General features: G+C 43.4%; 1 protein-coding gene across 5 annotated transcripts; it reads right to left on the bottom strand.

Annotated features, from left to right (window-relative positions):
- LOC126996720 (uncharacterized) lies at positions 1-24,623 on the bottom strand. 5 transcript variants are annotated; one of them, XR_007751394.1, is made up of 6 exons: positions 24,344-24,623; positions 21,305-21,459; positions 15,248-15,471; positions 13,143-13,304; positions 10,433-10,530; positions 3-33 (listed from the first exon to the last, which is right to left on the bottom strand). XR_007751394.1 is itself a non-coding variant. In XM_050857464.1 (5 exons), the coding sequence occupies exons 1-3, from the start codon at positions 24,534-24,536 to the stop codon at positions 15,451-15,453; spliced, it is 369 nt and encodes a 122-aa protein (XP_050713421.1). In that variant the 5' UTR covers positions 24,537-24,623; the 3' UTR covers positions 1-33; positions 10,433-10,530; positions 15,248-15,450. The 5 variants fall into 5 exon arrangements, 3 of the variants coding, with proteins under 3 accessions (XP_050713421.1, XP_050713423.1, XP_050713422.1); XM_050857464.1 differs by lacking the exon at positions 13,143-13,304 and having other exon boundaries at positions 1-33; XR_007751393.1 differs by lacking the exon at positions 3-33 and having other exon boundaries at positions 10,505-10,530; positions 12,771-13,304.
- Positions 24,624-27,272: the final 2,649 nt, after the last annotated feature.

Here is a 27,272-nt window from a genome sequence, read left to right as displayed (position 1 = left end):
CACCGTTCCTTCAACTTGTACTCCTCCAAATATCTGGAAAGTGCCGAGGTGTGAGAATGTGGTTTGGTGAGGGAAAGGATTACGCCTCCCCCTCTTCCCTTTCCAACACTTTTTGTCCCCTCTTATCTCTCTTTCCCCTTCCTCTTCCTTCCTCCCTTATTTTCTACTCTTCCTTTTCCTTCGCTTTCCTTTCCATCACTTTTCATCCACTTCTCTCTCTTTTCCTTCCTCCCCTTCCCTTCCCTTCTCTCTCCTCCCCTCCCTTCACTCTCTTCTCTCTCTCTCTCTCTCTCTCTCTCTCTCTCTCTCTCTCTCTCTCTCTCTCTCTCTCTCTCCTTTTCCTTCCTTCCCTTCACTTCCCTTCTCTCTCTTCCCCTTCCTCTTCCTTCCTTTCCTTCCCTTCCTTTCAATCACCTTCTCTCTCTCTCTCATCCCCTTCCTCCCTTCCCTTTCTTCCTTACTTTCCCCTTACTCCCTTTCCTTTATATTCTCTTGGGAGGGAGGGAAGGAATGGGGGGGAATGGAGGCGGCCAAAGTCTCCTATCCCTGTGGCTCTGTCAGTGGCGTCGTGGGGTTGTTGGCGCCCGGGGGCAAAGTCTATTATGGCGCCCCCAAAGGGGGGGAGGCTCTTTTCATTTGAGTGTACTAATCTTGGCAGGAAATGTTTGCCTTTATTATTTCAGATATACTGTGTTGAAAACAAAGCATTATAATTTGCATAATAATATTCTGGAATGATAGAACACAAACCGAATTCGCAAACTAAAATAGTTTATTTTATAAATAATAGATATAATTAATTAATTATTAGCCCTCATAAATAAATTCCAAAATGTTGATAAGATAAATAAAATGTAGACTATATTAAGGCATCACAGCAACCAGTAACTCTTAATAACCAAAGACAAATGGCAAATTAAACAGATATGACTAAAATAGGAGATAAACTTTAGTAAAACAGGGGCTAAGAAAATCATGAAAATGTACAAATTGTTGCCAGTATAGAAGATAATATTAGAAAAAAATGTATTTTGTGGTAAAGACTGAATAGTTATAATGCCTGGAAAGAAATCTGATAAGAGCAAAGATGAATTAGTTCACTAATTATAAACCTTACTTTTCTTTAGAGAATGTTTTAGCATGTGGCAAATTAATGAACACAAAAAGATTAAAGTGCTGGATGCTTAGGATCAACCATATGCAAGGAAATAAAATGGTATAAAGCTATTAGAGGGTAAAGGTAATTAGACAGATATTGATAACAGAAAACCAAACCAAAGAAAAGGGTTGACAATGAATTGAAGGATATCAAGTACTGATGCACGATACAATGTATTTATCTTTCTAGCTTTTACAGCTGAAAATTTATCTATCACGTCATCAAAGTTTATTTTGTCTGCGATCTCTTGCTCTACACTTAGTAGAGTCAAAGCCGACAACCTTTCTTGCCCCATAGACGTTCCAAGGTACGACAAGATAAGTTTCAATTTACTAAATGATCACTCACAACTAGCAATTAATACTGCAATGGTCAGCAGCATCTAAGGCCAACCCGAAGGTTTGGGAAAACACTTTCATCCCCATATTGTACAATGAAACAAAGTAATTCCTGTGTGTTAGTGATCAGAACATCATCTCGTGTCTTAAGCAGCATTCTGCAATCTACAATTTCACTGAACAGTTCCAAGCCATCTAAGTCAGTGTCATAGAAACTTGCCACATCAATGCACCTTTCTGTGATGTATGCTTCATTGGTTGTAGATAGCAACTCCTTAATATCCAAAAGAAAGCCAAACTTTGAATCCAGGCTAAGCAATCTGATGAACCGTTCGCCCATTTCATTATGCATTCTGTCAATAGTACCTTTTAGCAGACGTTGCATCTCATTTTCTGCTGAAAGACCTACATCACCACCAGTTTCACCAGGCAATTTTTTCTTCACTCTACGTCGTCTGTCAGTTCTTACATCCCAAGCATGACAGAGCTCCTTTGCTTTTTTGATAGATGTCTGGCAGATTTCCTCCCGATTAGCAAGATCATAAACTTGCAACGCCTGGATATCTTGTGCTGCCTCATGGAAATTCATTTTTGGATCCTGCAGTCGCTTCTGGACTCTGTCAATCTTGGTAAGTAAAATGTTCCAGAAACTTAGTGCAGCAAAGAAATCAAATGCCAAAATTCTGCTCAACAGCCGTGTTGCTTCACTTCTGGTATCTGTTGTCTCATTCAAATCACTTCCGATGGTCTCTAAAAGTTGGACCAAATCCCTCGCATTTTCATGTATGGGTCGAACTACATCAGCTGCATCAGCGTGTTTCAGATTCAGCTTTCACAGATATAGGCAAATTCTTCTTCAATGTCTCCCATCGATAGGTCGACCTTGAAAAGAAAACATACACTGCCTGCACAGTTCCAGAAAATGTGACCATCACCACCTCATGACTAGCGGAATGAACCCCAGCCAAATTTAATGAGTGGTTGTCACAATTCACATATATTGCTTTAGGGTTCACTGTAACAAGTCTTTGTTGTACTCCTTATTTGTGTCCAGACATGACAGCAGCATTGTCATGACACTGAGAACGACAGTCTTCAAAAGGCAAGTGATCTTTCTCCAGCTGCTGCATTGTTACATTTACAGTACTTGCTGCATCCTTTTGGTGTAATTGAATAAGTCCAAGGAAACTTTCTTTCACACAAACTGTTTTTTCTTCATAGTTTATCTCTGCATATCTTTTGATCTCTGACATTTGTTCCCTGTGTGCAGCATCTGGAGTTGAATCAAGCATTATACCGTAGTACTCAGCTCTTCGGATGTCACTCAGTAAAGTGCTTCCAGCAGTAGATGCAATAATCTGGATGAATTCACTTTGGACTTCAGCAGACAAATATGAAGGGGACCTTGGATTTTGACAGACATAGTCTAGATGGTTTTTCATGACAGGATCAAACTCTGCAATTAGTTTTAAAAGGCCTCTGAAATTTCCAATATTATTTTCATCTGTTTCAGTGCAGGTTATATTCTCTCTGTTACCTCTCAGTGCTAAATTTTGTTTGGGCAGATATCGAATACAGTGCAGAATTCTCTTGAGGGTTTGTCGCCACTATTCCTTCTCTGTGGCAATGTGCCCTTGAAGCTGTTTGTCAATTAGTCCTTCCTTTTCAACAAGGCGCCTTTCCATTTCCTCCCATCTAGTGAAAGAGCCACGATGTATCTGACTATTTTCATGTGCAATGATTTTTTCTGGCTTTTTCCAACTGCTAAAACCTCCCTCTAGCTCTAGGGAAGAACAGTGGCTGGCAGTCTCTGTCAAGGGAAACAGTAGGCACGAGAAGCAAAACACTGCACTTTTGACAGCTGAATAGACTAACCAAGACCAAAGCACTTCTCCTTTCCCTTTGCCAATGCATTTTTTGAACCATGCTGTTGTCATTGACTGCTTGTTTTAACTGCAAACGCCCCGGACATATACTGGAAAAAACTTGAGCCTCTCATTAAAATTTCTGTCTGCAATGCATCTGATATAGTCACTTTCCTAGAGATGTCAAATTTGAGAAATCCAACATCTTGATACTCAATAACGTATAGTATTTTCTTCATTGCCACACCCAATTCGTCCTGTTGGATCACACCTGACGGTACATCCACTTGGGAGGAAACTGAAGATTTTTGCTTGTTAGTCTTAGGAGGAGGAGGAGGAGGAGTGTGTGTGTGTGTGTGTGTGTGTGTGTGTGTGTGTGTTCTCGTCTCTCACGTAAACTGTAAACCTTATGTAGTACAACTGTTAATATAGTTAAAATACATTTGGTATTTGTATTAACCTGAGAGAGAGAACTAAAGTGAACTAAAGTGAGCTTATAACGGCTACCGCTCGGCCACACATAACTTAACTAAAAGGCTATTGTGTTGTCTCAACCACTTCAGTCAACTGGAGAACGCAGGCAACGGTACACCGGACCTGAGGTGAGACAGCAGTTCGCGCCTTAAACTTAAACATAACACGTTACATTAACCACGTTAAAATGACGCTTAAAGTCGTTAACATAAATGATGTGCAGCGTGGTTACGAACTACTCGAATTGTTATATCTCTCTCTCAAACTTAGCTTCAGTGACAGTGTGTGTGGGGGCGTGAACGGTATCGGACACAGCAAGCAAACGCTGACCATCAGCCGCGCAGCTTTTCCTGCCCCAGTGAGTCGAGTCAGCATACAGCCGCACCCGAGAGCACACCCCGCCCCGTCCCGCACCTTCACACAGCCCGCGCGCCCCGCCTCGCACCTCCACACAACCAAGTTTCCTTGGAGGTGTCCAGGCATTTGTTTCTTCCTGCGACACAACTCGTCGTAGGTGCGCACTTATCTTCGCCAGGCAACTAGGACCTCTGAGGGTGACTGGTGGGCGTATATTGTCTGCCCGCCGCCCCTCCCACCACCGCTACCAGACGGGGGACGGCAGACCCTGCCACCCCTGCAGCCCTGCCCTTGCCACCGGCGAGGCGAGGGACGCGAGCGTGCTGAGTAGTGGGGCATCGAGCTGCTGTCTTCGAGGTTTTTAACACATTATAGCTGACACTCATTGATACGGTTTCAGTAATTACAGCACTTGCAACATTATTACAGGTGAATTATTATTATTATGTTCACGTGTTTAGGCGTGTGGGGCCGCATCTAATCTATGAGATTTTTCAGCTGTTGATTTTTCTGGCGTGTGGATGTTTAATATTTTTCTTGAGTAACATTGTTACGCATTTTATGTATAATCATTCATTTTCTTTTCTCCTTTCTTTTGTGTATTTTATTGCACAGTGGAGACGTTTTGTCTTGCTAAGCCTCACTCATTATTCTTTTTCCTCTTTTATTATGCATTTTTAAAGCATCGGGGAGGAGTGAGCACATACTTAGCGGTGAATGATTATTACTTTACTTATTTTTGCAGCAATATTTTTTTCTCTTTTACCATTTTACTCCTCATTTTACTAGTAACTCTTTTAATGGCAGAGAAACCTGACCCGAGGACTATGAGGGGTGGGTTGAGAGAAAGAACAGTGCCGTCAAGGATAACGGTAACTGTTCTCATGTAAGGAGTGTAGCAGTCTTCAAAGGGTGCTTGCTCCTCCTACGCTGCATGTGCAACCAAGAGGTCCTTACTTACCTTACTAATCCCACAATGGCTTCTGCCCCTAATCACCCGCTAACAGCAACAGCAGTTAGGCCTTTCGCAGGGTAGCAAGGGAGGCAGATTGTTCTGCCAGGGACTTCTTGTTTCAAAGTGAGATTGTCATGGACATTTCATTCGTGTCAAATCCGGGAGATAAAATATCTCTCAGCCGCTCGAAGGTCAATCCCGGGAACGGGAACGCCGGCCCTCATAAACAGGAGCGCGTTCACTGGACGGAAGGATTATGATGCGTTTCGGTCACTTTTTCTTTAAACATTTGGGGAAGATGGGCAACACAGCCTCATAAAGGGTGTATATTTGCTGTGGACACTGTGCAAATGAGTGGCCTTTTTAATAGGCCAGTGGACGCCTATAGGCTATCTACTGATTTGATCTCGTGTTTTAAACAGGAAAACTAGACAGATGGAGAAACCATTTCTGTAGCTAATGCTAGATTATTACTAGAGTTCCTTATGTACATGATTGTCCTTAAAGTTCCTCTTCGAAAGAGTGCAGTATCCCTTGACTACAGCCCCACTGGCAACCTACACGGTTTTATCAGCCAACTTTTATGGCATTTAAAGTAATATTGGGTCCTTTGAAGCTTCGTTTCCCGTCGACACGTTCGTCGGGGAGGAACCTTCGCGACCCTCTGACCTAAACCTTTTTGGGTGTCACCAGCGGTAATCAAAAATTCCTTGGTGTGTTCTTTTACCCGTGGTTTAGGCAGAAATAGTCAGATAAATAGGTGGTTGGAAATTTGAGCTTTACGATTTTTTTTTTGCACAGAATGGTGCATAGTGATCGTCTCCAAAGACTAGCGCCGGCTTGAGGTTCAGCCTGACGCTGCTTTGTGTATCTTTCCACCACACGACTATAACCTGCATCCTCGCATCTACTAATTTATGTTTGGTTCCTGAGCTTTTGCCTGCATCTTTTTCATGCGAGAGGGGAGTGCTTGAGTAATACTTTTCACTCTAACCCACTATTTTCTTTAATTGCTGAGTTGATGCAAGGCAGTCAGTCTTCTTAATTTGATTGGAGCCGTAATAACCGAGGGTGTAGACTAACATAGGGATATGCACAATTTAACCTTGAACCTCATGTGCTTCTGCTTAAAACATACTTTTTCTCTGCACTGACAGACTTAACTTAAGCAGATGCTGTCCCTAACTTTTATCGTAACCAGCATGTGAATATCTGTAAGCTTTGGAAGTAAGCAGACAAGTCTTACTTACCCTTACTTGACATACCACTGTTACCCGTTACGGGAATTATTTTTGGCGTCACAGATGTCAGTCATCCACGTTCGTTACGATCGAGGGATAGGTGGAAATTTGTCTTTTTCATTTGATGTTTATTAATGCTGGAATTACTTTAATATATTTTTCAATTTCTAAGTTTGTGGCAGGAAATAAATACATAGAAAAATTGGGAGAGTTGTGTAAATAATTTAAAATTCATTACCTACAGTTTCTGCTGCTTGCTGACTTGCTCTCAAAAAAATGTTCATTAAATTTATCTGAATGTTGTAACAAATTGATCGTAGCTCAATTCATTGTTCATTAAATTTATCTGGAATGTTGTAACAAATTGATCCGCGCTCAATTTCACTGTTTTACCATCTGTAGATCTACCTAATAAGTTAGTTATTGACTTCCAGTGAGACTTAGGGTTGCCTTGGCTAGCTAATAGTTGGTCTTGGTGATACTTCTTCTTTGCTTCTTTTAAAAGTGATGTTAGTCTATTTCTGAAAGTCCTATATTGCTCTCGAAAAGTTAAAGGCCATTTATATGCTAGTTTTTCAAGTCTATGTTTTTCTCTAATGCTCTTCTTTAATGCTGGAGTAATGTGTGGACTGCGATTATTTTTGTTACTAACTTTAATTGTTTTCTTAGGGAAGCAATTATCATAATTTGTTTTGAAATTGTTGTAAAATAGATTATAGGAGTTGTTAGGACATGATTGTACAGTTTATGACATCAGACCAATCTGTGTGAGAAAGTGCAGCACTAAATGTGTCTAAGTCTTCCTGGGTGAACGTTCTTTTCGTTATGAATGTGGGAGGAGATGGAATATTGTTACATTTAAATAAAGATATCACTGGAAAATGATCAGTAATATCAGTTTTGATTACATAATTTCACGTTGTTCTCAACACATGTGGACCAAATGTGATCTATAAGGTATGGCGGATGTGAAGGCAGGGGTTGTCCAGGGCGACAGGAATAACTATACATCAAACTCATAAGGTCCATAATGTATCGTCATTATTATGTAATAAATATATGGCTAAATCTCAAAATAAATATTTCACTGGTTTTATCTTTTTATCTTTTGCCAGAACTCTCAAGTTGGCAGGGTTGTAAGTGGAAACAGGGAATAAATTGCCGTTACTAAATTCATAAGGTCCTGAATGTTATCAATATTATTATGTAATAAATCATTCCAAAATAAATATTTCACTAGGATTTTTATCTTTTTGGTAGTTAAAATTTCATTGAGAACATTAAGAAAATTATTCACATTACCTTGAGGAGGTCTATATATACATATAAATAAAAATATTTTACCATTAAATTTTACTTCCACTGCCACACTCTCAATAAATGTTTCCATTCGACTGAATTCAATTACTTTTATGACCTGTGTACCTGTTCGAGACGTAAACAGCCACCCCACCATACCTGTTCCTGTTATTTGTGAACATTTCATATGCTGTCAAAGAATACAATGTAGAAATGCTGTTTGCATCGAGCCTGGTTTCAGTGAAACCAAGCACGTCATAAATTACATTGTCAGACAGTTCAGTGTCTTTGAAATATTGGAAATTGGTGGAGATGGATCTTACATTCAGTGTTAATAAATTAAAATCACTATTGTTACAAAGAGAAGATAAATTATCAAGAAAAATATATTCAGATTTAGGAAAGTTAATGTTTCTAGATCTTATATAAAACTGATTGACATCGATATCATTGTTATAATTGTTATCTTGAACACTTAAGGGATCAAAGCTTATGCAGAAATTTCTTGCCTGAATATTTCATCGAAATTAAAAACATCCATCAAATCTTCATCAGAAACATTATTAAAGGAAATGTATGTAAAGGAAACATGTAGTTAGTAGTAGCAGTAATGGTAGTAGCAGTGGTAGAAGTAACAACAGTAGCTGAAGTAGTAGTAGTAGTAGTAATAGTAATAGTAGTAGTAGTAGTAGTAGTAGTAGCAGTAGTAGCAGTAGTAGTAGTAGCAGTAGTAGTAATAAAGCAGTAGTAGTAGTAGTAATAGTAGTAGTAGTAGTAGTAGCAGCAGTAGTAGTAGTAGCAAGTGGTAGTAGTAACAGTAGTAGATAGCAATAGTAGTAGTAGCAGTAGTTTTAGTAGCAGTAGTTGTAGAAGCAGTGATAGTTGTAAGAGTAATAAGAGTAGCAGTAGTAGTATTAGTAGTAGTAGTAGTAATAGCAGCAGTAGTAATAAAAGTAGTAGTAGTAAAAGTAGTAGTAGTAAAAGTAGTAGTAGTAGTAGTAGTAGTAGTAATAGTAATAAAGTAATGATGTAGTAGTGATAGTAGAAGCACCAACAGTAGTAGAAGTAGTAGAAGTAGTAGTAGTAGTAGTAGTAGTAGTAGTAAGCGGCAACAGTAGAAATAAGTAGTATTAAGAGGTAGTAGTAATTGTATTGGTTGTAGTAAATTAATGGTAGAAGAAATATAAGTGAAGTAGAGGTAATGGTAATCCTGAAGTGTTAAGTAAAGGCCACAGGAATGACAATTGGTTGTACAATAACAATAAACAGTATTTTGGGTGACATGAATGAAAACAAGAGTACTGATATCATGCTCGTGAAATCGAAGTTGAAGAATGTTGAGTGACTTTACTTATCTACTTCTTCCTGCGTTCTCTCAGATTCTTCTGGGTACGTCCACCCATTATGTCCATTCCTCCTCCCATTTGAACACCTGTCTCAGTCGACATCCCGTCAGCACCAGCATGAGGCAGCAACGAGGAGGCACCGCCAGCACCACCACTAGGCACCTTCGGCAGAGCACCAGTCAGGGAAGTAGCAGTCTTCGAAGCACTAGTCTGGGAGTCTCCAGTCACAGCAGAACTTACGCCTCCAGTGGTCCCAGTCCCAGCACTGTGGGCCGCCCCGCCCCCGCCAGAGCTGTAAGGAGTCAGACCAGCGCCTCGATGTGTCGGGTCAGCTGCGATGGTTGAGAATGATGATTGTTGGCCAGTTTTTTCTTTGATGATCAATCGCGTGTGACGGAAGTACACGATTTTACCTTCATCTCTCGCTTTCTTCAGTAGAGGTAGTTGCTTCATCTTGATTTCTTGAGAGGCAGGGCAGAGATCTTCACTGATGTAGATGCCGGTTCCTTTGAGTTTCTTTGCATTCCTAATGATTGTTTCTCGGTCGCTGTACTTCTCAAACTGTACAACGACTGGCCGGGGGCGGGATGGGTTGACCGGTCCCACCCTGTGAGCACGTTCGAGACTCACAGGGGGAAGCTCTAGATTATCATTGATCATCTTTGACACTTTGGTGCTTGTGTTTTCCCATGTTTCACCCGCTTGTTCTTGGAGGCCAGTGATCCGTAGATTATTGCGTCTACTATAGTCCTCGTTGTAGTTGAGTCGCTGTACCGTCTCCGAGACTTTGGATTCAAGTCCTTCAATAATCACTTGTTTCTCATTTAGCGTTTTCTGAAGCACTTTGATGTTGTTCTTTAAGTCCACAATTTCGGCCTGTGAGAATTCTAGACTTTTGATCAGATCAGTCACTGTACCTTCAACCAACTCTGTACGCTTATTGAGCTGTTCCACCACCAAGTCCATGGCGGAACGAAAGGCCCGTTCTTGAGAGTCCAGGAGCACTTTCACTGCCTCAAGATCCATGACTGGTGGCTGAGGCAGAGTTGGAGGAATTGGAAGGCACGTCTGATCGCTGCAAAGGTGTGCAAAGGTGTGTGTGTCTGTGTGTGTCTGTGTGTGTGTGTGTGTGTCTGTGTGTGTCTGTGTCTGTGTGTGTCTGTGTGTGTGTGTGTGTGTTCTCCTTGATCCATTGCATAAGAATGTTGTCCATTGCCTATCCTCAGCAGCTATTTCCCCATGCAGGTATAATAAAGAGTTTCATAGAGTTTCACCTTCCTCTGATGTCCACTCCTCCCAACATGCCTCTTTGCATTTGAAAACCCCATCATGGTTAGATTGTCACTCCCACTTAACAGTGTGTGTGTGTGTGTGTGTGTGTGTGTCCCTGCTACTCACCTGATGTTCTTGGGGTGTGGCCTGGGGTGCACCGCCTGCCCGGACAGAATCCACTCTGAAGGCACCGCCACAGCCCTGCACTGCGCCTTCAGCCTCTCCTGTGGGGTGCACAATCAGGGTCAGCCTCACCACCAGCATGACAAGCTTGTAATAGTGCACAGCATGCTAATTTTTCAAGTCTTATTTTAAGAAAGAAAGGACATCTTCAGTGCCGGCAAATATGATTAATCTCTAAGATAATAATGACAAGAGGAGCGAGGAACTACCAAATACAGTCACACCTTGGTTTACGGGTGCCTTACTTTATGAGCGTTTTGATTTATGAGCAAAAGAAAATCACAAAAAATGTCTTGGTTTACGAGCGGTGACTTGGCGTACGAGCATCCTGTTCGTACAAGTCGAGACGTGGGCGTGGGTTCCCGTTGTTCACAGCAAGACAGAGCGGAAAACAATGGGAATAGGGTCTCAAGCTGGTATCACACTTGGCCTTTTTCCTCCAGCCGTGTTGGTGGTAGGCGCAACGGGCAACTACAACTTTAAGGCGTTATCTGGCGATCAAGACTTTCCCAAATCCTGAGAAATCCTTGCGTTCCTTGTTCTCGTGTGTCAGATTTTCAAGAAGTCCCCCCAATTCTTGGCAAGAATCGGGGGTGTGGCACAAGCCGTGGCAGGGCTGGCGACACAGGTAAACACACTGCACCGCACCTCCTTAGGCCAAAGGCGATGACCATTTCCTGAGATTCCTACAGGTAACCCTGCCAGGTGGGGGTGCATACAGATTCACGAGGTCACTGTTGTGTTACTGCTGCACCACAGACCATTTGAAAGCATCACTGAAGGATAAGTAAGAACTTTCCGCTATGAAAACATCATCGTCATCATTAGAAACAAGAGAGTGAAGCGATGCCATCGGTCGGTATTTTGTTGAGAAAAGGACGTTTTGAAAAATTCCGTCGCATGCAGTGACGCAAAGTAGCTAGAGAAAGGTTCCTAATGAACTGGAGATCTCATAACTGTGACTAAATCAATGCATATGTCCTTGATGAGTGACAAAATGAGAAACTGTGTTGGTTCATCTAGTTATATGGACAAGAAAGAGCGCTCTGGTGGATCACAGGGGGGATGGAAAACAGTCTCAAGGAAGGGGGGTAACTCTTGATTACCAGGTGACGTGCGTCACACACGACCAAGATCGGCTGCCCATATCCACAATGAAAACAAACCAGTCGCCCTGTATTCACATCTTCTTTGGACCTGTAACACTTTGTATCGCTTCTTAGGTCCTCCTCCTCTCGGTCCATTCTTCACGGCACCGTTTGCAAAAGTAAGAGCTGTTGTGGCTTGTGCTGCTGCCACTCAAACTATAAGCTTGTTGCTATAGTTTATTGGAAGGAAGAAGCCGTTGTGGGTACGATCATGGCTTCAGAGACGGGAGGACAGGAGTATTTACCCAAACCAACAACTCACTCCCGGTTGACCGTACAGGCAACCACGGTTGCTTCTTGCTCCAAGGGCTGGAGGAAAACGCCCAGTGTGACACCGCCTTAGTCCACTTTGCACACTCTCAAGGGTAGCACCGCGCGCTCCTGTCCGCGTACGTTTGTGCTCCAGTGTGCGATCTTTGTGTTTTCAGCACTATATTATTTAGATATTATGCTATATTATTATACTATATTATAAAAAAAATATTGATTATCATTGCTAGTTGTTTGTAAAATTATCTTCATTCTGTACTAAATAACAAGTAAAATGATTTTTATGTTTATATTTTTTGGGATATGGGACACATTAATGGGATTCACATTAATTTCAATGGGAAATTTGTTTTGGCTTACAAGTGTTTTGATTTGCGAGCAAAATTCCAGAACGAATTAGACTCATAAACCAAGGCATGACTGTAGAGGCAAAATATATTGTTTACTGCACTGGAAGTTGTTTTTAGAAATGATAGGAATGTTTGTACTATAAAAAATGATCCGTGGGTTTATCATGCCGATTAACTCAGATGGCGGCAGTATTAGGATAAAAGCTCCCCAAAATGAATGGTCTATATATAGTCACTGCTGACCTTAGGACCGCAGCATAAATATAGTTACACCACATAAGGGGTGTTTTAACTATCGTTTATATATAGATTCAATCGCAATCTGGAAGTGTTGTTTTATTTCTGCCTCACAAAACTGACTGGCTGAATACTGAACAGAAAGTCTAATGTGATCCTGGGGTTTGATTTTCACACCAATGCAGTTTTTATGGCATCTTCTTTGTTCCTGTAGCCGTCAAAAGGTTAAGCTGATTTTGTAACACAGGCTCACTAAATGGAAGGCTTGCCGCTTACACTGTCGCCCGAGTGTGTCTCCCAGATGACGTGCTGGCAGCAGGCAACCCACACTGCCACCAGGATAGAACACACAGTAATGGATTTAAATTAGAAAAGTATAGAATTAGGAGGGAAATAGGCAGGCCTTGGTTTAGTAATAGGGTGATGGGGGAATGGAATAGACTCAGCAATCACATACTAGTGAGTGCAGGGATGACAGCTTGTTTTATGAGTAGACTTGATAGCTACATGGACGAGGATGACAGGTGGCAGTGGGAGGAATCTGGAGCAGCCCTGTGTAGGCCATTCAGCCTCTTGCAGTCTCCCTATGTTCTTATGCTCTTATGTTCTTCTTATAAATGTCACACAAAATCTACAGGGCGTGGCTACCTGTTATTCAGTGCCCTGTTATTCATCGCTTCACTCTCTCATCGGCAGTTGTTTGTGGAAGAAGAAGAAGTCCCCGTTCTTTCAGAGCTGTCTGCTTGCTCTTCATAATTCTGTCACAACAGCCGGCCAGCCAGAGGTAGGCACCAACACACCACTTGGTCACTGGAGAACATGGAAACTGTTAGGAGCAGAAGTGTGGGGCGGGGCCAGGGTGGGGAAGGGCCAACATGGGGCGAGGCCAGTTTGGGGCAGGGCCAGTGTGGGGAGGGGCCAGGGCAGGGCGGGGCAGGGCCAGGGTGTGATAGGGCCAGGGTGGGGTGAGCAGCATGCACTAAGGGTCAGGTTCTTGTCCTCATCAATCCCTTGCTTCAACATTCCCACATCTCTTTGTCCATAGCACCATATGCTCAATTTTCCTTGTTTCTGCATGTCAGTAAATGTATATCTAGTAATCAGTGCTTCTCTTCCCTCCCAACAGTTCACACCCAGTAAATACCATTGAAATAACATTAAAATAACCTTGATTTACCATGGTATCCATTTAGCATAAATTCCTTTGGTATGTACTCTCTTATTCTGTGGCTCTGGGTGCAAGATGCTGTCCTTAACCCGTCCGCTGCGATTGACACGAATTTGGCCTTCCCTGGTAGCCTGGTAACATATAGTCCCAGGTCTTTCTCTGGCTCTGTGGTGGATAGTGGGGTGTTTCCCATGTGGTATTGGTGTGCTGGATATCCCCTCCCTGGTAGCCTGGTAACATATAGTCCCAGGTCCTTCTCTGGCTCTGTGGTGGATAGTGGGGTGTTTCTCATGTGGTATTGGTGTGCTGGATATCCCTCCCAAGGTGCAGGACTTTACATTTTTCTTCACTGAATTGTAGCAGCCACTTTTTGTTCCATTCCTGTAGCTTGGTGATGTCTTCTGGTAGGAAGTTCATAGTCAAGGGGTTAAAACTGGTCTGCCAGATTGGAACACAGCGATTCCCCAACAGCTGTACAATTAGATGGTCTTGATACTGGCTTCACTCTCCTCCCCCCACAAATTCTTTCCTGTCCTCCCTCCCTCTGTCCCTTCTTCCCTGACCTCACTCTCTCCCTGTACTGTAGCCTCCATTTTGTGCATTTCATTTTAAAAACCTCCTTATAATGTTGAACTTAAATCTTGCGTTGCTCTTTAGGTAACAGCCTGTGATGAGGGTGGTCACACTCTCCTACTCTGCGGCTTTGGTGTTGGCGTGCTCCAGCCACTGACTGACTAACCAACAAGGAGGCTTTTCTGTTCTCTCCATCTCGACAGCCGTTCATTTTCACACCACAATTTAATTCTTAGGAGTGGGTTTTCTGCTCCTCATCTCCTCTACCTTGACAGTTGTTCATTTTGATTTAGCACACAACCCATTTTTCCCTTTTTTTACGTCCTGACCTATAGCACCAGTGGGCTTTCTTTAGGGGCGTGGTGCCGGCAAATGTTTATAGTGGCGCCATCTTCTCTTGGCTCATGCTGCCCCACGGAGCTCATACTTGACTCACTTGGACAGTTCCTCTAGAGTCCGGGTTGATGGGTGGTCTTCAGGATAACATGTGGGTAGTCTTGGGCCACTCGGCGGTGACTGGAAAATCCCAGGTGGTAGAAGCGGATTCGAACCCGCATCGTCCACACTAAGCACTCAGCCACCGCCAGTTCCTTTGGGAGGCATCATGTGTTCGGGGCACGGCCTCCTGTACCTGATTCTTGCGGGTGTTTTTCATGTTCATGGTACAAAAAAAGCCTTGTCAAACTATCACTAGGCTCATAACACTACCCATGAAAGTACCCACAACAACCTCTATGATAGTCTTGTCAGTCTATCACAAGGCTCATAACACTACCCATGGAAGTACAAACACAACAGCCTCTACCAAAGCCATTTCACACTATTACTGGGCTCATAGCACTACCCATGGAAGTACCCACAGCAACCTTTATGAAAGTCTCGTCAATCTCTCACTAGGCTCATAACACCACCCATGAAAGTACCCACAACAACCTCTACCAGAGCCAAAGCTATTACTGGGCTCATAACACTACCCATGGAAACACCCACAGACACAACCCAGGACTCTCACCACATCACAGCCGCCAAAGTAGGAGAGTCCTGGGAATTCTGTCCGGCCTGCTCCTTCTGGCTGCTGCGTGTGTGGGGTTAGTGATGCCTTGAGGGGCGAGCGGCAGGTTAGTCAGGAGGCGGAGGGGATGATGGAGGGGCTGGCCAGCACCACCAGCACCACCACCCTCACCACTGCCATCCTTGGTCAGTCTGTGCTCCTGGTCACCCTGGTACTCCACACTCCTGTTGAAAAGGTGGACTGAAATCAACACTGTACTGACTGGCCTTGTTCTGCTGATCAAGCTACACTGTGCAGGAATAGTGGTGCTCATACTGTCCCGTCTACATGTCTCCTCTGCTCCAATTTATCCTTAACTCCTTGACTGCGAATTCCTACAAGAAGACATCACCAAGCTACAGGAGTGGAGCAAAATGTGGCTGCTACAATGCAATGAAGAAAAATGTAAAGTCCTGCACCTTGGGAGGGGATATCCAGCACACCAATATACCACATGGGAGACACTCCACTATCCACCACAGAGGCAAAGAAAGTCTTGGGAGTAAATGTTACCAGGCTACCAGTGAAGGCGACATCTGTGCCAATCTCAGCGGATGGGCTACATTTGTGGGTGTTTGTTAAGGCGAAATCCGTGCCAATCTCAGTGGACGGGTTACATTTGTGGGTGTTTGTTAAGGTGAAATCCGTGCCAATCTCAGTGGATGGGTTACATTTGTGGGTGTTTGTTAAGGTGAAATCCGTGCCAATCTCAGTGGACGGGTTACATTTGTGGGTGTTTGTTAAGGTGAAATCCGTGCCAATCTCAGTGGATGGGTTACATTTGTGGGTGTTTGTTAAGGTGAAATCCGTGCCAATCTCAGCGGATGGGCTACATTTGTGGGTGTTTGTTAAGGCGAAATCCGTGCCAATCTCAGTGGACGGGTTACATTTGTGGGTGTTTGTTAAGGTGAAATCCGTGCCAATCTCAGTGGATGGGTTACATTTGTGGGTGTTTGTTAAGTTGAAACTGTGCCAATCTCAGTGGACGGGTTACATTTGTGGGTGTTTGTTAAGGTGAAATCCGTGCCAATCTCAGTGGACGGGTTACATTTGTGGGTGTTTGTTAAGGTGAAATCCGTGCCAATCTCAGTGGACGGGTTACATTTGTGGGTGTTTGTTAAGTCTTGTGTTTCTGCAAGCACCACTGCCACTTCAGTCATAAAAAAAATCTGTAATCCTTCAACAGAACACATCACTGTTTGTAGGTTTGACCACTCATGAGAGCAAATGTAACTGAAAAAAGAAGTGTGTCTCACCAATAGCATTTAACTGGTGTCTGAAAAACTACATTATTTAAGTGATCTTGAATTACATACCCATATAAGGGGCTGATTGCTGCCTCCATCCCAGAAACTTCACCCAGTTTTCTCATTTACAACTTTCCTAGCACCAGATTTGTCTTGCTGAAATAATAGACTTCTGACTGACTTGTCATGAGTAATATAAAACACCTTAACCCCTTGACTGCAAATTTCCTACCAGAAGACATCACCAAGCTACAGGAATGGGACAAAAAGTGGCTGCTACAATTCAATATGAAGAAAATGTAAAGTCCTGCACCTTGGGAGGGGATATCCAGCACACCAATACCACATGAGAAACACTCCACTATCCACCACAGAGGCAGAGAAAGACCTGGGACTATATGTTACCAGGCTACCAGTGAAGGGATATCCAGCACACCAATACCACATGGGAAACACTCCACTATCCACCACAGAGGCAAAGAAAGACCTGGGACTATATGTTACCAGGCTACCAGGGAAGGCCAAATCCGTGACCATCACAGCGGACGGGTTAAGCTAAACTTGATAAACTAAGATTTGGAGACAGGACCCATGTGTATCATGTATATCACAACTAAGTAAATACAACTAGGTATGTACACCATTTAAAACCACAGAGCAGAGAACACCTGAGCCCGGCGACATCACTCTTTTCTTTTGTGTGTTTCTCGCGGCAGAATAGGTGAGCATTCACACCTTTAACTTTCTGGTAATCATCAATGAGTCAGTGTTGAGGAAAAAGTTAATGGATAAACATAAGCCAGCGGAGAGGGAGAGAGGAAAGTGGAGAGGGAGAGAGGGAAGTGGAGAGGGAGAGAGGGAAGTGGTGAGGGAGAGAAAAGAAAGTGGGGAGAGAGAGGGAAGTGGGGAGGGAGAGAAAAGAAAGTGGGGAGAGAGAGGGAAGTGGGGAGGGAGAGAGGGAGATGGGGAAGAAGAGAAAGAAGTGGGGAGATAAAATGGAAAGTAGGGAGGGAGGGAGGGAAGTGGGGAGGGAGAGAGGGAGGAAGGGAGGGAGAGAGAGGGTAGTGGGGAGGGAGAAAGAAGAAAGTGGGGAGGGAGAGAGGGAGATGGGGAAGGAGAGAAAGAAGTGGGGAGATAAAATGGAAAGTAGGGAGGGAGGGAGGGAAGTGGGGAGGGAGAGAGAGGGAACTGGGCAGGGAGAGAGGGAAGAGGGGAGGGAGAGAGAGGGAACTGGGCAGGGAGTGTGAGAGAGAGAGCTTGGGCAGTAGTAGTAGTAGTAGTAGTAGTAGTAGCAGAAAGTACCTAGTATCGAAGAATGGAGGTTGGGTAGGGAGTGTGGGTGGCAGCAGGAGCAGGAAAGGGGATGACAGAGGAAGGGGTTGGGTTTTAAATAACAACTCTACAGCATGTCACAATACACTGCCTCCAGAACAACAAGCCAAGCCACCAAAACTCTGTGCACTTCACCACTAAAATTATGATTTCGTTGTGGTCCAGGAAGTCCTCAGAAGTTAACATGCCTCTAATACACACACACACACAGCCTTAGTAATGGAACAGGGGCGTCTTGTGCTGGACTGAACTCTATTAGTGAAGTACAGAGGGTTGTATTGAAGGTAAGGCATCATGACATATTCTAAATTTTATTATATAGTCGGCCGGCCAAGACCCTTAAAAGTGACTTTTGATGGCATTTTTTGTTAAAAGTGGGCAACCACCCTAGAAGTTATCAGTATGGTCTAGGGATCCAGAATCACCCGGTTGCCAAAATGGCATTTGACCTTGAAGGTCAAATTTTGAGGTCAATTTTTTTATTGTGCTATACATTCATACAATGTATAATTTGGTGCAAAGTTATGAATATTAAGTGAGATATTTATGTTTTAAAATCAAAAGGTACTGGTAAATGTGATAGATTATCTGACTTAATGCGCATATAACTCTGTTATGCTTCAAGATACAAAAGAAGACTCTGCGAATTGCATGAATCCGCTTTGTTCCCAACAATGTCTCTGCTTCTCCAATAAAGTAATCAAAAAGATGTCCTGTAATCATATCTTAGACTTTCTAGTCCTGTTCGTGTTCTAAACCTGCAGTATTCAGACACCCATCAGTGTCACAACCGCAAGCAGGAATACACAGCTGTCTTGTCTTGTTGCAAACGCAAGCGTGTGTTCGGCATTTCGTTTTGCACCCGCACGTAATCAACTCCATGCAACTACTTGGAACGGAAGGCTTTCTCAGCCACACAACTTCCAAGTGTCCATCCACTACATTCCATCCACCAGTCTCCTCAGGGTTTTCAGTCACCACATCTACCTTGTCCGACTGCAGCCACACCTTTGCCTGATGATTTGCTCGTGCGAGATGCAATTCCAATGCATCGCGTGTGGGTGGCAGCATTTCAATAGCCTTTTTCCCTTTCTGAAATAAGTCATACCTTGCCTTGTCAATGCCTCCAGATGGACATGGTGCTTTGTACAGGTAGCACAGAAACTTTTCAACATCACCTAGGGGCGCATCTCGACCAACACTGTGTAACAGTTCTGGGTGTTGTAAAAACACAGTCCAGCAAGACTTCTTTCCATGTCCAGCAAATGAGGAGACAGTGTCGCAACCTGTTAAAGCATGGAAGCCCAGCACGTTATCCACTACTTCCTCATGTAGGCTTCTGTTTATAAGATGCACTGGGTAGCATTCCTGCTCCTTCGACATTCCACTAACCATCCACACCTTGCCTTCTCTTCCCTCGTGAAGTGAACAAAGTAGCAGGACGTCGGTGTCGCGGCACTTCACTAGGATGCTCTCATACTCGCAATCAAATGCTTCTAGCATGTGCAAGATTATCCTCGTGTCTGCCTCCTCGTGGTTTGCCTTTAGCCTGGGAATCAATCCACGTGTAGACGAGAATCCGTTGGGAATGCTTCCGCCAATGACAACCTCCTTGCCTGCCTCTCTAAATGCTGAAAGTTTGCCACTCAGGAATATCGCAAGGTCTTCCTTGTTCTCATCTAATGCAATGAAGTTCTTCCAGGTCTGGGGGAGTGGAAGATCATCCCTGTCAATAACCTTACGGATTGGCCTCTTTCGACCAACTATTTGACTCCTTCTTTCCGATTTAATTGAGAGTGGCCTGTATTGGTCAAAGACCACATCAATCCGAGAAACTCTGTCAGTGAACTGTTTTGTGACAGTCTTGATGAAGTTCTGCGCATAGTCACCAAATGTCTTACATTTGTGCGGTATTCGAGGACTGAATCAATGCATGCCCATCGATGATGATGCAAGTTTTTCCTTCGGTCTCTGGTGCTCCCTTGACTTTGTCTACCCCAAGATCTTTCGTCAGCAAGGAAGCATTGCAGACTTTATGTTGGTGTTCATCTTTTTCGCTCTGTTCGCCAGACTAAGTGGTACAGCTGACAATTCATGCTCCAGCACCTTGTGGAGGTCAACTGCACGACCAGCTTGCGCCGCATTGAAGAGTCTCTGCATCAGTTGCCTGTCTGCTTTAATCGTCTTGGTGGTCTTCGGTTTTTTGTCATGTACAGGAGTTTCGTACAGTGTTGCGAATGTCTTTGACTTCTGGCGTTTTGCTTTTCAAAAAAGGCACACCTTTCTACTAGTCTTTCCTTTACATTCTGCTTCACCAACTCGACTCCTTTCTCTTCAGCAGTCAGGAGATCTGTAGTTATTCCATCAGTGGCTAGGTCGTTGGTTGTCAGTGAGCTCAGCTTTACGTCGCCGGATGTGGCATCTTGGTCAATTTCTGTGAACACCTTAAACCGCCGAAACTGGGTTTCAAGATTCGCTACAGCATCCCAGTCCTGTATCCTTTTAAATGGAAGACCGTCTTTCCTAGTTGTAAAATCGACCTCGGCGTCATCCTTGCAAAGTCCAAATAGCTGCATGGTGTCTTCTGAAATTTGGCACCTCTCAGACCAGGTCGTGCAAAATCTGTCTCTCGCTGTATCATTCTGGGTGATTCCAATAATCCCGTTTGATAATTTACAGACCTTATTCATCCATTCGGTTGCCTGGTCCACTGGAACTTGGTTGAACCTTCCACTGTGGCGTTTCACGACGAAATTCCCAGCTAAGAACTCTTCGTATACGTCCGGTGCAGTTTTCGGCAGCCCCTTCATTTCTGCAAGGTAGACAGGACCCCAGCGTGCGTAATTGAGATTGGTCGCATTTACCAATACAATTTGAATTTAAAAAACTTGTATATCTTTTAATCCAGCACTATTTACACCAAACATGATTTTATTGAAAGTATAGCACAAAGTAGAAAAAACATAAAATTTGACCTCAATTGACCTTTTGACCTCCAAATTTGACCTTAAAGGTTAAATGTCTTTTTGGCAACCGGGTGATTCTGGATCTTTAGACTATACTCATGACTTCTGGCATAGTTGCCCACTTTTAACAAAAAATGCCATCAGAATTTTTTTTTGGCATATTTCCTGGACTTGGCCGGCCGACTAATAGAGCGACATCACTCCAGCAATGTTATCACTTCCATCCCATAGCTTGTCCAAATCTACTTCCCTTCCTCTCCCTCTCTCTCAGCCATCCCATCTACTACTACTACTTTTTTTTTTACAATAAAGGAAACAGCTTAAGGGCAAAAGAAAGAAAACAATAATGAAAAAAGCCTACCAATCACTGCTCCTATAAAAAAGTTAAGGAGTGGCCAAAAGAAATCAATTTACTATTACTACTACTACTACTACTACTACTACTACTACTACTTCCACTACACAGCACTCACCCGTCCAGTCTTGAGGTGAGCTGCTTGGCCAGGAAGGGAGAGTGTGGATGGGGCAGCCATGGCCACCCTCGCTGTGCTGGCCTCTGCCCTGCCTGACGATGGCCTGCTCTGTATGCCGGGGCCATGGCCATCCTTGTGCCTCAGCCCCACACACCCTGAGGAGAGGAGGGCAGTGTGTGAGGGGGAGTTGCTCACAAAGAGACTGCTGGGGGAGTGGACCGGGCCTGACTGTTGGCTGTGTGAAGGGTACAGGCAGGAGGAGAGGGAGGGAGGGAGGTGGGGAGGGAGAGAGAGAAGTAAGGAGAGAGGGAGGGAAAAGATGGGAGGGAGAGAGGAAAGTGGGAGGGAGAGAAGGAAGTAAGGAGAGAGAGAGAAAAATAGAAGGGAAAGAAAGTGGGGAAGAGAGAGAGAGAGAGAGAGAGAGAGAGAGAGAGAGAGAGAGAGAGAGAGAGAGAGAGAGAGAGAGAGAGAGAGAGAGAGATAGAGAGAGAGAGAGAGAGAGAGAGAGAGAGAGAGAGAGAGAGAGAGAGAGAGATTTTTTTGTTTGTTTTTACAATAAAGGAAGGAGATCAAGGGCAACAAAAAGAAAGTGTATAAAAAGCCCACTAATCGCTGTTCCTATAAAAGAGAGAAGTACAGACTATAGTCCAACCAAATTGTGGAGTCCATTTGGGCGCAGGCTCCCGCGGGTCCTTTCCTCCCTCTGCTCTGCCACACAGTGCCAACACCTGTCTCTTGCTCTCACATGTAAGGCAAAGGTAACATAGGAGAGGAAAAAAAATGTGTTGGGACTGTGTGGCAGAGCGGAGGGGAGAAATGGACCCGCGGGAGCCTCCGCCCAAACGGACCCGACAATTTGGTTGGACTATAGGGATGTACCGACACCAAAATTTTGACCGATACTGATACCCCAATATTTGACCGATACCGATACCTGTGCACTGATTAAATTTTTATACAACAACTCCAGCCGCTAAAGGGCAACATCACATGTTAAGAAAAAAAGACCCACTACTCGTTGCTCCACCATAGAAGGGAAGTGTTAACACACACACCCATGAGTTTCGACAAGGGGCGAGAGAAAAGGCGCCTCATGAGGTCTACTTGACTCAACTAGGTTAGCTTTATTAATTGCCACACATTTAGGCAGAAGACTGTGAAGAGATCCCCAGACCCTGGCAGCGTGCTCCGCTGCGGAGCGACCGTCTGAGGCAGGCAATTGAGGCAAATGAGGCGAGTGGAGGGGCTCCGCCGAAGCTACTAAACCTGTATTGTACACGTCCGCGGTGCCAAAGGCTACACTGTATACTAAGTATTATACACAGTACCCTCTTGAGTTTCGCGCAGACAGACTAGAACAAAACCAGGCAAATTAATACTTTTAATGCTGTGTATTCCCACATGTGTGGTGGACACAGAATGACTAATTTCATCGGGGAGATATTTCTCGCAACACCGGCCAGTGTAGTGGACCTTCTTCTTCTTCTTTTGACCTGTAATGCTTTGTATCGCTTCTTAGGTCCTTCTCCACACTTTTATACTTCACAACATGCACTTGGGGCCGCTTTCACAGTCACTTTGTTTGCTTTGGTCGTTACCAATGGCGGCGATCGCCGCTACAGTATTTCTGTGTGAAACTGGTCAATGGGTAGTGGTGGCTGCGGGGTTAGCCCAGCACCGCACCAACCAAACACTTTCAGCATCTCTCGCCTCATGTGCAGCCGCCACTACCCCGTCGGTCAGTTTCACGTGAAATACTAAGCGACGTCACAACATTACCAGGTTGTCGTACTCAGCCGATTATATTTCCCGACATCTTACCCCTAAATTGTCTTCTGGGCTCCAATAACGAAACTCATTTATAGTTATCGTTAAAAGAGTTAGATGTTTCCTGGCAATAGTTAGGCGTCAGAAACCGATAAATACTATGCTTGAGTACAACAATCTGGCAACGGTGAGCGGCGATCGCCACCATTGGTAACGATCAAAACAAATAAAGTGACTGTGAAAGCAGCCCTAAGTTACTTAACAGTGCGCACTTATACACTTCACCCTGAGCTTAGGTATTTTTCTGTCCTTTTCTCTCGCTGATTTTGCTGTTGTATGCCCTTTTGCTACTTTTCACTATTACTTTTCACCGTCGCTGCCATGCATTACAGGTCAAAAGAAGAAGAAGAAGAAGAAGAGGAAACAACACCGGGAGATCTACAATTTTCATTGACTGGAGAAAAAGTTTTCTGGACTGTGGTTCCCCAGCACGGGGTGTTCTCTCATCTTGTTAATCAAGTAGTAAGCAAAGCAGCTCTGCCAGTCCAATTTACGAGTCTCTTGGTGGGCCATCTTCCACTGCTCCTCAGCCACTGCCGTCGTCTGTTTGTTTACATGCAGCCGTGAGGTACCCACGCTCGTACTCACAACCGTTTTCCATTCGTAAGGACAACCAACAACTTGCTCCCAGTTGGGCATACAGGCAACCGCGGTTGCCCATGGCCCCAATGGTTGGACACCGCCTTTTAAGGCAGCACGCATGACGCCGGCGGTAGGTAGACGTGACCCGTATATTTCAGAGCAACGCGAAACTCGTGGCGGTAATGTGCGAAACTCGTGATGATAAGAATTTAGGGCTAAGCGCTAAACTAGAGGATCGCGAAACTCGGATAGCGCGAAACTCAAGAGGGTACTGTACTTGTATTGAAAGTAATATGAATCATATTGTTTAAAGTGATGAAAATTAAATCGCGGGAAATTCCAAACTGTGTAGTATCATGATCCTAGATAATTACATTTTTCTAATATTTTTTCAGTAATTTAGAAAATCCAATTTCTATTGAACAAAATTATATTTGCAACGAGTGACATGCGACGTACAAAACTAGTTCAGGTATCGGTATCAGCAGAAAATCAGCCGATACCAATACTCATATAATGTGCCGATACCAATAAAATGTGCCGATACCACCGATACCAATACATCGGCACATCCCTAGTAAAAAGTGGCCAAAGGAGAAGTCAGAGTGCTTAAGAATACTGCTTGCTTACCTGCCTTGCCCTGCGCCCCGGCAAGGGTTGTGTGCATCTTCTCCAGCAGCATGAAGGCCTGCCTCTGGTCGCCTTGGCTGGGGCTTCTCATCAGATGCCTCCGCTCTGCAGATTTCATTCTTGGCGGCTCCCTGCGTGGCCGTCCTCCACAGGGTGGGGTCACACGCCTCCCCGAACCGTGACGCCTCCTCATCTGAGCTGCTGGAGCCAGACGTGGTCCTCGGCAACACAGCTTCTTAGTCTACTTGAGGGCTCTATCACTGTGAGCGGCCTGGCAGGTGCTCACGCTCCCACACTGCACACCTGGGGACAAGCATTGCAATGAATGACACACCCAGAGTAATACCCCATCCCTCTCTCCTTGGCCCCACCGTGATACCTTACTAGATTTACATACTTGGCTTCTCTTATTTCAACGACACATCAGAGCTTGACACTTTTTGCTCCGACAAAGCGTACTCTTCAACTTCTTTTCCTACTATTGTCCATGGAAATGGCTGAACAGGAGTCAAGTGGAGGAATGCTCCTGTTATGTGGCGTTAGGTCTGATTAGATTATTATTATTATCATTATTATTATTATTATTATCATCATCATTATCATCATTATTACTGAGATTCATGAAAGGGCTCCGATTACCTAACCTAATCAAACAAACTCCTACCTAATATAACCTAACTTGACCCAACCTAATCTAAAGCATATCTAACATAACTATGACCTAATATAACCTAGCCCCCAAGCTGCCATGTGCTAGGCCGCACCTTAGGTGCGTTCCCACCAAACCATTCAATTCAATTCCATTCCATTCAATTCACGTCATTCAATTCTTTTTGAATGAACACCGTTCCAACCAACGCCATCAGCTTACTTTTCATTCAGGTCATCTAGTATGCAATAAGCCTTCGTGCGAGATGGACGTCAGTGACCTAGCAAGAATAACATTGTTGTTGTTGCAGCGGCGTAGAAGGCGTAGGAAACAAAGGAATATGTGGATGCATCCCATTAATAGTAGGAGCACAATTGGGGACATTTTGCACATTTGTTCCCAGATTTGCTCAATAATCCAGATAAATTTCATGATTTCTTCCAGGATTGACAAGGAGAAATTTAAGCAGTTGGTCGAGTTACTGAGGCTCTCCATTCAGAAGCAAAATACTAATTACCGTCATTATTGAAGCAGAAGAAAGACTGGCCATTTATCTAAGGTAAGGCAATAACATAAAACTCTTCAATAATTTGTTGAGCGTTTATTTAAATTGCAAATGAGCTAAACTTGATTTGAAATGTATATTGTTCCAATATTTATATATGGTGTTAATATTCAAAATAAATAAGTACATAAGTAATATTGAACTAAAAACCTATTAAGGGAAATATTACACCATTCATTAGCTACATAATGAAAAATAAAAATAATGAAATGAAAATTACAGACTTTCACTTAACAATTAAAGCAAGTTAATGCTTCAACAACACCTTACTAGTGTCTAAATACAGCGTTTTATGATTACATGCTGACGCTGTTGCTTAATCAAATGCTGGTGTATCAAGGTCATGGAGTAATGACGTTTCATGACATACTGGTGATGTCCTCTGACTAGCGTATGGTGATGTTGTTTCATATGCATATTAAGTTATGAAAATTAGCAGAAAAATATAAATATTAGACAATATACATGGCGCTACCTGCAAAATTATTATATATTATAGTCGAATGATTGTCATTCAAGAGAGAAAAATGGAACCAGATGCATCATTGATTGAGAATTGCGAGGAATTGAATGGAATGGAATTGAATTGAATGACCTGGGAACGCTTACATAGGAATTAACGTGATCCATCATAGCCACTCATGAATGACAATGAATTGAATGGAATGGAATTGAATTGAATGGTTTGGTGAGAACCCACCCTTATACTTATACTCGTTATACATCAATATTTTGCAGTTTCTCTTTAGTTTTCAAAGTATTTACCCTTTTCACGCACAAAAAGTTTAACAAGTTTTCTTCCACTGCGACATCCGTCTGCAAGGGCTCCCTCAGGGGGCTTTGCGGAATGGCCTGACTGTGCGGCGAAAAAAATTACATGCATTTAATTTCAGCCAATGGTATTTCTTTTTCAAGCATTATTATTATACATCGTTCATTTTGGAAGAGATTATTCTGCTTTATGAAGGAAAAAATATCAAGAATGCAAATAAACAGCAAAGTTTACCAACTTCCAAAAAAAAAAATTTGATTAAAGAAAAATAAGAAAATGCTTACGTTCATCAATTGTAGCTCCACAAAACTTCGTGGAGACGACTTTTTATGATTTATGTGCCAATAAAGAGGATTTTATGAGGATTCCAACGCTATTATTGGAATTTTCATACGACCGTAGTAATTCTTGAGAAGATGGAGGATAACTTTTTATTTTTCTATCTCTTCTGTCTCTCCAGTAGAAGAAACAGCTCAAGGGTATGCAAAACACAACACAACGGGCAGGTCAAGGCGATCAAAATAGAGAGTCAATTTTGTCTGGAATAGAGTTTTGATAATAAAAAACAGACATAACTATTAGCGCACCGCACTTATTTGCTGTCTGGAACAACTTCGCCAGACGTACCAATAATAACTGCATAATAAATAACACTAAGTCTCTCCCTGACACTCTGCTGGAGTTTTTTCACTCTTTTTCTACCATCACCATCATAATCATCATCATGCTCCGTACAAGCGTGTCTCAAATTCTCTTTACTTGATAGTTTTAGCCAGATTTTCTACAGTAACAGTTACTTGTCCCTACGAGAAAATAAAACAAAATATCGCATCACGGCACGACCACTTTGCATTGAAGTAAGAATAAATCGTTCTGCCAAACTGTAATCCAGGCTACTTCTGGGCTCCAGAGACAATTTCTAAAGGGGGCAACAGTCCGCGCT

The sequence above is a fragment of the Eriocheir sinensis genome, chromosome 11, assembly GCF_024679095.1.
Source record: "Eriocheir sinensis breed Jianghai 21 chromosome 11, ASM2467909v1, whole genome shotgun sequence".
NCBI classification, from domain to species: Eukaryota; Metazoa; Arthropoda; class Malacostraca; order Decapoda; family Varunidae; genus Eriocheir; species Eriocheir sinensis.
This window is presented reverse-complemented; position numbering and strand designations above follow the sequence as displayed.

Bases quoted from the DNA above. Each gene is read 5' to 3' on its own strand.
- LOC126996720 (XM_050857464.1), bottom strand. From the start codon at position 24,536: ATGAGGAGGCGTCACGGTTCGGGGAGGCGTGTGACCCCACCCTGTGGA. The intron at 21,460-24,343 runs GTAAGCAAGCAG...TCCTCTCCTCAG, and splicing joins CGGGGCGCAGGGCAAGGCAG to GGTGTGTGGGGCTGAGGCAC. The intron at 15,472-21,304 runs GTGAGTGCTGTG...CCTTTTCAACAG, and splicing joins CTCACCTCAAGACTGGACGG to GAGTGTGGAGTACCAGGGTG.